General features: G+C 39.3%; 1 protein-coding gene across 1 annotated transcript; it reads left to right on the plus strand.

Moving 5' to 3' along the window:
- Window positions 1-1203: 1203 nt before the first annotated feature.
- cbt (cabut) lies at window positions 1204-2735 on the plus strand. The gene is made up of 2 exons (XM_053751692.1): window positions 1204-1412; window positions 1644-2735. Exons 1-2 carry the CDS (start codon window positions 1344-1346, stop codon window positions 2553-2555), a joined length of 981 nt encoding a protein of 326 aa, XP_053607667.1. The 5' UTR covers window positions 1204-1343; the 3' UTR covers window positions 2556-2735.
- The last annotated feature ends 6545 nt before the right edge of the window (window positions 2736-9280 follow it).

Below are 9280 nucleotides of genomic sequence, written 5' to 3' on the forward strand. Positions count from 1 at the left end.
AAGATTTCGATTTTCATCACCGTATTAGAAATATATCCTTGTAAATCTTACATATATTGTAATTCACGCCTAGAACGGTAAAACAGTTAATTCAATTTGTACCTACATTACTTAAGAACATCACTGGGGCAACATGTCAGTTTTGTCAGTTTAATATTGAGCCTGTTTCTGGATCTATAATGGAGTACTTTGGGAATAACCCAGCTTATCTGTGGTTCTAGCATCACCTTGTCTATAAACACAAATATCTTGAAGTCTTAGTATACAATCAACAAATCAAATTCATTGCAAATTCGTCACTATTACCGTGGCGTAGATATTCATAATTGATCTACAGTTTTCGTTACACAGTAACTTGCAACAAATTATATCATGACACGATGACGACCTCAAACCATTGCTCTAATTATTGAGCCCTACAAAACCCAAATTTTGTTATTAGTAAGTATGTACAACAATTATTATTAATTATATTTCAATGGTCCTACGTTATTGAATTCTCACACATATAATTTTAAATAATACAAATTTCACAATGATCAAGTGTTTGTAATGACATTTTTAAAAAAACTTCTAGTGACTTGTACACATGGAATTATAGGTCGAAGTACTTACTAAATCCATGCTTCTACACCTTGCTAATGTCATTGTCAACTGTTCAATCATCAGTTCCAATAAGTTTTTAATAAACCAATTTTATCTACTTACACCTGTTATCATTGCTACCATAGATAAAAGAAATATTGCTACCATTTGCATGTTTGTACTAATTTTATGACTACAATTCTAGATAATTATTTTTATTACTCATTTAGACTTATTTTTCTCACGAATTGTTCATAAGCAACCTTTACCAAAATGATTCCTACAATTCACCCGCCATGTCATCGGCGACTAGGTCATCGACATAGATGTCAAAATAGTCAAGTTAGATGCAACGGGTGACTCTTGCAGTGCACGGACAAGTGAGTCGAGCGGCGAGCGACCTTGCGTGCCCGCGCCCTCGCACGACGTCACGCGGGGGCGCGCCGGTGACGTCACGCGCGAGACCTCGCCGTCACTCGGTGTGCACGTGAACACCACGCGCCGGCACGCGCTGGCTGCGTGATCACTGCCCCGTCATTGGCCACCGCAGCCGCGCCGTCCGCTCCGATTGGCCGCCCTCCGCCCGCGCCCCGCACCGACCCATGCTTCGTGCCTCGCCAACTCGCAGAGCGGTTTATTCGTTTGCCGATCGCTTTCCAGACCACACGGCTCACTAGAGCACAAGCGCGCAACGAAATCTCAACTTTTGTGAATTAAAAGAAAGTTTTATTCCATTGAATGTTAACTAGTTGATCAAAATGTCTACTCTGCTTGAAGTTTGTGGACCTCTCTCACCGCCGTCGACGCCTCCATTAATGGAGCACAAAGTGAGTTTCTGCGTTTGTTCCCGATTGTTTTTAATAAAAAATAATATTTTAAAACTAATTTGAAAAATGCTAAAATAATATTTTATACAAGTTAAAAGCAAAGGAAAAAATAAACCAAGCCATTTGTGCAATCGAAAGTTTGGTAAGAGAGCGCGGTGCGATCACGCATAGCGCGCGTGCTCCGCGAAGTTAGCGGCCATTCACTTATGTGCATCTGTCTTTGTCCCACAGGTCGAGTTACCTCTGAAGAAGGCTGCAGTGAAACGGGCCAGGGAGTCGCCACCCCCGACCGGCTTAGTGACTCCCCAGCCTTCAGACTCGGAGGGCGAGGACGAGTTCAGTAAGCGCTCCCGGTGCGAACTGGAGCGGCTACTGCTAACCACGCCACCTCCCGAGCCCTGCCGGCCTTCCGTCATCATGCGGGCCCACAAAGACGGCACCTGCAGCCCCGTCTTAGCACCTCCTCCCAAAGACATGAACATCCTGAAAACACTAAAATTCAAAATGAATCGCGGCCATAGTTACTCACAAGTGAAATATATCGCGTCCCAAAATCAAAGTGTTCCCGTGCCCGAACCCGTCAGTCCCGTGAAAGTTGAAGAGGCGCGAGTTCCGTCCCCGCACGCTGAGTGTCCCAAGCCAGCCAAGGAAGAGCAGCGCATGCCGCAAGTGACCCCAGCCGCAGCCGCTCCCGGCTGGGTCCCCCTGGCACCGAGACCCGCACCATCTATTATTGTCCCCGGAGCGTTACTACCGACCACTGCTCTATGGCTAGTTGCTCCAGCCCCGGCCGCAAGAAGACGTCTCTACGAGTGTTCACATCCCGGTTGTGGCAAAAATTACTTCAAATCTTCCCACTTGAAGGCACATGCCCGCACCCACACCGGCGAAAGGCCCTTCCGATGTGCCTGGCCCGGCTGCGAGAGGAGATTCTCACGCTCCGATGAGCTTTCAAGACACAAGCGCACACATACCGGCGAGAAAAAATTCGGATGCCGTGTCTGCAATCGCCGCTTCATGCGCTCAGACCACCTTGCGAAGCACGTCAAGAGACACGCCAAAGAAAGGGCTCCTCCTGCGCCAGTGTTGCGGCTCCTTCCGTCACCGCCCATGGCCGTACAGCCTGTTGGACCGGCCCAATAAGCCACTCAACACCCTGACTGTGATTCAGATCTCAAGATCGTTACCTAGTTATAGTTCTACTCATCTCTAAGACTGTCCTATCGACTACTTAAGTAGCACTAGATATAAGCAATATGTTATTACTGATTAGCCATGTTAAGCTTCCAGAAGAAGTAATTAAAAAATCATTGTTTTATACAACTCTTTGGTTTGAATTTCACAACACATCCTTGGAATTGGCACAACACTGAATAACACTGCACTGTATCCAAACAGTCAATGGAAGATGAGGTTTAAAACTTAGGGACAAAAGAGGTGATAGTTTGGTGTTCGAAATCTACCACAGACCCCTGGGTTGGTGGCCGGCGGCCGACTGGCGAGGCGACGAGCCCCGCCACTCCGCGCCACCGACGCTGATAACACCAACATTAGCTAAACTACTTATCACCGGTCTTGATATCACGATCACAACATTATTTTGTAGCTATAAACCGAGATAGCAAAATTATTATAATACCTGATTTTAATGCTATTTTGCAAATCGAAGGGAAGAGAAATCTTGATATTACATCTAATACAAATCGACGTATCAATGACAAAAAGATTTCGGAAGCTATGGCAATAAACAATAGCGTATTGATAGAGTAATATAATAAAATTGATAAGAGACTGACCTCAAAATTAAGGCAGACCCTGAAATGACACTCCAATTAAAGATATTCTTATACCAATGAATGCTCTTAAGGAAATTGACCTCAAGGTTTTTGCTTTATCTGATGCTGACTGTGATATTAATATCTTTAATTAAAAGGATGGATTACATAAAACAATTATCACAAGGATACTGGAAAAAAATACCAAAAACCAACAAACAAATTCATTTTTTTATTAAGTTTTGAATAAGATGACAATCGTGGGATTCTTACATTCTTGCGTTTTTCGGAAACAAACCAGTCTATTAATATTACAATGAGGCTAAAGCCGCAAAATCACGACAATGTCACCTAGTCCAGTTACCTCAGGCAGGAAAGTTAATAAAATTTCGACTATAAAGTACCTAATAAAGGCCTCAGTTTTATTGACTATTCTGAGATAATTGCACTCCCATTTTTTAGTTCATTAAAACGCTTATTACTGCGTTATCTTGATACACTTGTATCTACACAGCGAAAACAGTGAAATACTATTACATCAGCAGTCGCTCAGGGATGTGGAGACTTTAAAAAAAATCATATATCTGAATAATAATGTATTTTGGTCTAATTACAAATGGTGAAGCTGTTGTGGTGTAATGGTTAAGACCGAAGTGACCCGAAAAGTTCCAGGTTCTTCTAATCATATTTATACCACGTGAGTTTATGTCTAATCTGACTCATGTATAGTAGTTTTCATAGACCACCACCTGCCTCCGGTGGAGGAAACCACCTACACTCTACTCGATAATTTATCATTTAGTGTGTGAAATGAAGAAGGCAATGGCAAACCACTCCATTCCTTTCCATATTGCCAAGGAAGTCGTTAAGTGTGCTTCGTTCCACTTGATGACCACGACCCTCTTGATGGAAACGACAGAAGGAGGAGAACAAATACCCTAAATGAATGTATCGGTTGTTTGTAGCTGTTGTGAAAACTACAGAAAAAATACCAGTTTTTTTCTGGAATATATTCTAATATCTGGATATATGAATGGATGGACATTGGGCATAGCTTAAAAATTTTATAATATTTCAATGACTCTAGCTATCAGGGTCAAAGGTTAATAGCAGTTAAAAATCGAACAATTTATTTTTATGTCACTTTTTTAATGGGCTTAATGGCCAGATGAAAAGTAGAGATCTAGAGAATGCAGTTAATTACTGATAAAGGTCTAACCGACATCTACTACGACTACTTCAACAAACATTACAACATAATTTAGAAAAATCCCTAAAACAAAATCCAAAAAAAGGTCATTTTTCTATTCATCCAATCCACACATAGAAGGAACATTTTCAACAAAAATAAAGGACACCAACAAATCTGACGTGAAAAACAAAAGTCCTAGGTGTGACGTCACGCGTCACACACCACGGCCGTGACGGGCACGCCTGCGCGCGTGATAGAACCGTGCCCGCTGAAATAATTCCGATAACACGGCATGATACACATGACAGGTGCACGGATGATTGCCAAAGAGGCATACTTTCTTATGCAATGTTCGGATGGGTGGGTCGCCCAAAACATGTAACGTAATCTATACTATTATCATAAAGAGGTACGCGTTTGTGAGTTTGTAAGTTTGAGGCGGGTAAACTCCGAATATACCGAACCGATTTCAAAAATTCTTTCACCATTAAATAGATACATTATCCATGATTGCTATAGGCTATATTTTATCTCAAAATTCCCACGGGCGCGAAGCCCCGGGTAACATCTAGTCAATAACAAAGAGCTTGTGCTAACCGATAGAAAGACAGATTGTCCGATGTATGGTCAACAAGAGTGGATAATTTGTTTTTGAATTACTACATCATCTCGGAACTTTTCAGCGCGATGCTGAGCATAGCCTCTCTTCATTTACGCCGACCTTCTCTATCCTGTGCTAATCTAAGCCACGTACGACCTGCGAGTTTATTGATGTCGTCTACCCATCTCACTGCTTGCCTTCCGATACTTCTTTCCCCCATCCTAGGCCACCATTCGGTCAACATCTGACTCCCAGTTCAAATATCAAATTGCATACTTACATTCAAATTTATATCTTGAAGTTCTATTCATTACTAAGCACTTATAAATCACTTCTGGATTGGCCAATGCCTCCGTTATGATGAATTGTTTATTATCATGATATGCTGAAAATAGTTTAATGAATATAACAGTTGTTATATTACGGCTGTTGATTTTTAGCAGATAGATCGCTCGTAATTATTAAAATATGTGTAAAAAGCGATATTTTAATAATAGATGTTTTGTTTCCACTTTTTTGATAACGTTGACCTTGAACCCTTAAAGGGTGGATATTTTTGACATTTTTCTACTACAGGAGTAATAGTTTGAAAATTTACAATAGTATTATGGATATAATCAATCTTTATGGATATATTCCTTTCATATTATAAAAAGAAGTCGCCCCTATCTCTGTCTGTATAAAGGCAATAAACACATGAAGGATTTTTGAACGATTTCCACCAATAGATAGTGTGAGTCCTGGACGAGGTTTAGACATATAATTTATTATGGTTTTACTCGAGCGAAGCTACGGGCCGCTATGTTCTCGATGACGCAATGGTAAAGTGCTTGCCTGTGAACCGAGACGTCCCGGGTTCGATTCCCGGTCGGGTCATGATGGAAAATGATCTTATTCTGATTGGCCCGGGTCTTGGATGTTTATCTATATATGTATTTGTTATAAAATATAGTATCGTTGAGTTAGTATCCCATAACACAAGTCTCGAATTTATTTTTATATTTATATTTATTTATTTATTTAGAAGTTTTAAAGCGTCTATTATTCTCAACATCTGACCAAAGCCTCAAAGGAGTTTAAAGAGGGTTATTGATACAAAATAATTTGAATTACGTTTTACATACAATATACACATATTATCACGCTGTTTCTCATGGAGGTAGATATTTACACTCACCACGATCCTGACAAATCCAATCGCTGCCTCTACTCTAATCATCCTCCTAATGTATGCTCTTCGGTGTGCTCCTAATTATATCCCTTACAAAGGAGACCTGGAAATACTGTTGACAATGAATTCTATTTGCCTGTTATTCCTGATTCTTGGAACAACCTTACAGTGAACTTGACCTTGATGTGATGAATATAATGACGTTATATAATCATGTCAAACATGGTGTTAACAATGATTAATTTGTTTGTAAAGGTGACGTACCGTCTCGATGATGATCAATTAATTAGTCTGATTTAGATTATTCGTGAAAAGTAACATGTGAAACAATCTTCCGGCCAGACGTTCTTTTACATAAAATGAATTATACATAAGTTTAGATTAAACTAATGTTATCGAACAAGTTTATTTGTTGGACAAATTAAAAAACCACCAACTTTCAATAGGTATTCATTTCGGTACAACTTTTGAACGGCCGAACCGATTTTGATCAAATATATATAAGAACCACCGCATAAAAATTAGATATCAATTACAAAAACCGCATCCAAATTAATTCACCCGTTTATCGAGTTACGCTGCCACGTACACAGACAGACAGACAGACAGACAGACAGACAGACAGACAGACAGACACACTTAGCGGTCGAATTTATGACACCCTTCTTTTTGCGTCGGGGGTTATACACCATAATAAATAAACACCTAAACTTCTTTAGGAATCGCACAATCGATTGGTCAGAAAATCGTGCAACAATACGTCCCGTAGTTATTGAGTTTATCGCGTTCAAACAGATAGACAGACGCGATTAGGTGTTCAATTTTTTATAATATGAAACATTTGTAATATGAAACAACTATACATGTATCCTGCTTAGGTTACCGGACGAAATGGAAGAATTAAAATCTAAGCTAGCAACCGCCGGAACAGAGCCTTCTAGTTTCGAAACCATTGGCTCTGTCTACCCCGCAACGGATTAAGGCGTGATACTATATCTGTCTGTACTATTACATGAAATTCCTGATGCGTGTGTAGCAACATGGCTACACTACCTGTGTTGGTTGGCCTCACAACTGCGGTTTCGACACAGCCATTATATTGTTAAGAATTGTTTTCTCAATTCGACGAATGTGACTCCATCACAAACACAAAATTCAAAGAAATGTCATAATTATATTCTAAATACAAATTTTATGGAATTCATCCTTTTTTTTAATAACAGTAATAATAAAAAAAAAACATAAAAAAGCATATTTTCATAACATTAAAACTCTCCAAAGGGCCTCTACGTGTTAGATCCACATCCCCACGCAAGCCTCTCAAAGGACCGGACTTAGTGCCGTGAATTCCAAAAGAGGAGAAACATAATAATAATAATTAACTTTAATTACTCACCAGAATCAGTAAAAATCAGGAACTAATGCTATGTGTTAATATAACAATAGTAAAAAGTATGCATGCAACTATAGTGACTATGGCGGGCCGGCACGTGAACTAGGAAATTCCTGTGTCTCAGGTTACCAACCCTCCACCCAAATAAATGGTCCTTCAACAGATTAATAGTTGGTAAATCGATATAACATAATAATATTTTCAATTTTGCTATCTTGGAAGCAACTTTTTTTTTGCTTGAAAAGATTTTTTATGAAGATGTAACAAACAAACAAACAGGCTTACTTTCGCATTTATAATATTAGTTAGGTTTGAAGGTAACCACGAACCCAAAGCTAGTGGGAATATTAGATCTGTTCTGTAGCGCCTCGGGAATGTTCGCCAAATCAAATGTAGATGGTTTTACTGCCATTTTAAGAAAAAGGGTGGCCTTCTTGATGCTAATACAGCGCGTGACAGCAGTAACAGTCTCCTGAGGGTTATTGCAGACTTGTTCCAGACTCCCTTGCTGGTACACTGGACCAGACTCCATATAAACCCTAAAATAAGCACACATTTGTAATATTTATAATCTAATACTCTTTATTAAGTTCTTTTTGTTAACACATAATATATAGATGTATTCTTTCCGAAATATTTTTTTATTAATTTCGATTTTGATTATATTGGTGGGATCACGAGTCAAAAATCGGTTCACCATGCGTATCCGACTTAAAAAAGCGAACACTCGAGGAAAATAATATACACAAAATAGTTAAATGTCTACATAATGTCTACGTGACTGCCATCACATATAGTTTAAAGTTGACAATTAACTAATGAGCAATTGAAAATGAGTTTATCAACAGGTTAAAGACAACTCATTAAATTCTTTAAACCATACCCTTTGTCTCTCTCGTCAGAGCGTTTTCACAGTTGCTTCCCAGCCGTTGTGCCGTTGATCCGCTAACCATAAAACCATACTCTTTATATAATCTATATAATCTAGTGGAGAAGGCACCATTGCCAAATACGTTAATATTGCCAAGAAAACGCGTCTTTCATTCCACATAATGATCTCGAGCGTCAGGCATCGAGAATACCGTACGGGGACCTCAAAATCTAAAATTATTTATAACAATATTGGAAATAATACATGGCTTACTAGCGGCTAGTCCCGGCTTTGCTCGGGACAAACCATAATAAAAAATAGCCTATTTTACTTCGGAACGTTTCGTATGTCTTTGTGCCAAACCTCATAAAAATCGGTCCGGTAGTTCATTACAAACAAAAAAATCTTTTCTCTCTATAATACTAGTATAGAAATATGGATATAGATTGGCGTCAAAAAACCTATAGCTAAATCTACTGACTTCCAAAACTCAGATGAAGAAGTAGCGGCGCAACAAACATTCAAGCAGTCGTTTCTACAAAGACACGCAGACAAAGCCGCCGGCAGCCGCTACTAAATATGTATTAGCATGCGTTTACCATTAGTAGGTAGTGTTCCATGGCGTTTACTCGATACTAATTAATTAATTATAAGTGTGAGTCTACCAGCTGTCTACGTGATATCTATAAGATATTGGGTCGTTATCGCACATTTTCTGAATTCCTAACGTAGGTACCTCAATTAATTACTAATTGTTGCAATTACATGATGTAGCGAGAGGAACAAAGAGTAGCTAGTCGCTGTAGAGCGCGCTATGTTTATTTATTTATTCTAATTAATATCATAAAATCGAAAGTAAGTTTGT

Source organism: Plodia interpunctella, chromosome 1 (assembly GCF_027563975.2).
Source record: "Plodia interpunctella isolate USDA-ARS_2022_Savannah chromosome 1, ilPloInte3.2, whole genome shotgun sequence".
NCBI classification, from domain to species: domain Eukaryota; kingdom Metazoa; phylum Arthropoda; class Insecta; order Lepidoptera; family Pyralidae; genus Plodia; species Plodia interpunctella.

Coding starts and splice junctions, on each gene's coding strand:
- cbt (XM_053751692.1), top strand. CDS start 1,344: ATGTCTACTCTGCTTGAAGTTTGTGGACCTCTCTCACCGCCGTCGACG. Junction 1,413..1,643: donor CTCCATTAATGGAGCACAAA/GTGAGTTTCTGC, acceptor TTTGTCCCACAG/GTCGAGTTACCTCTGAAGAA.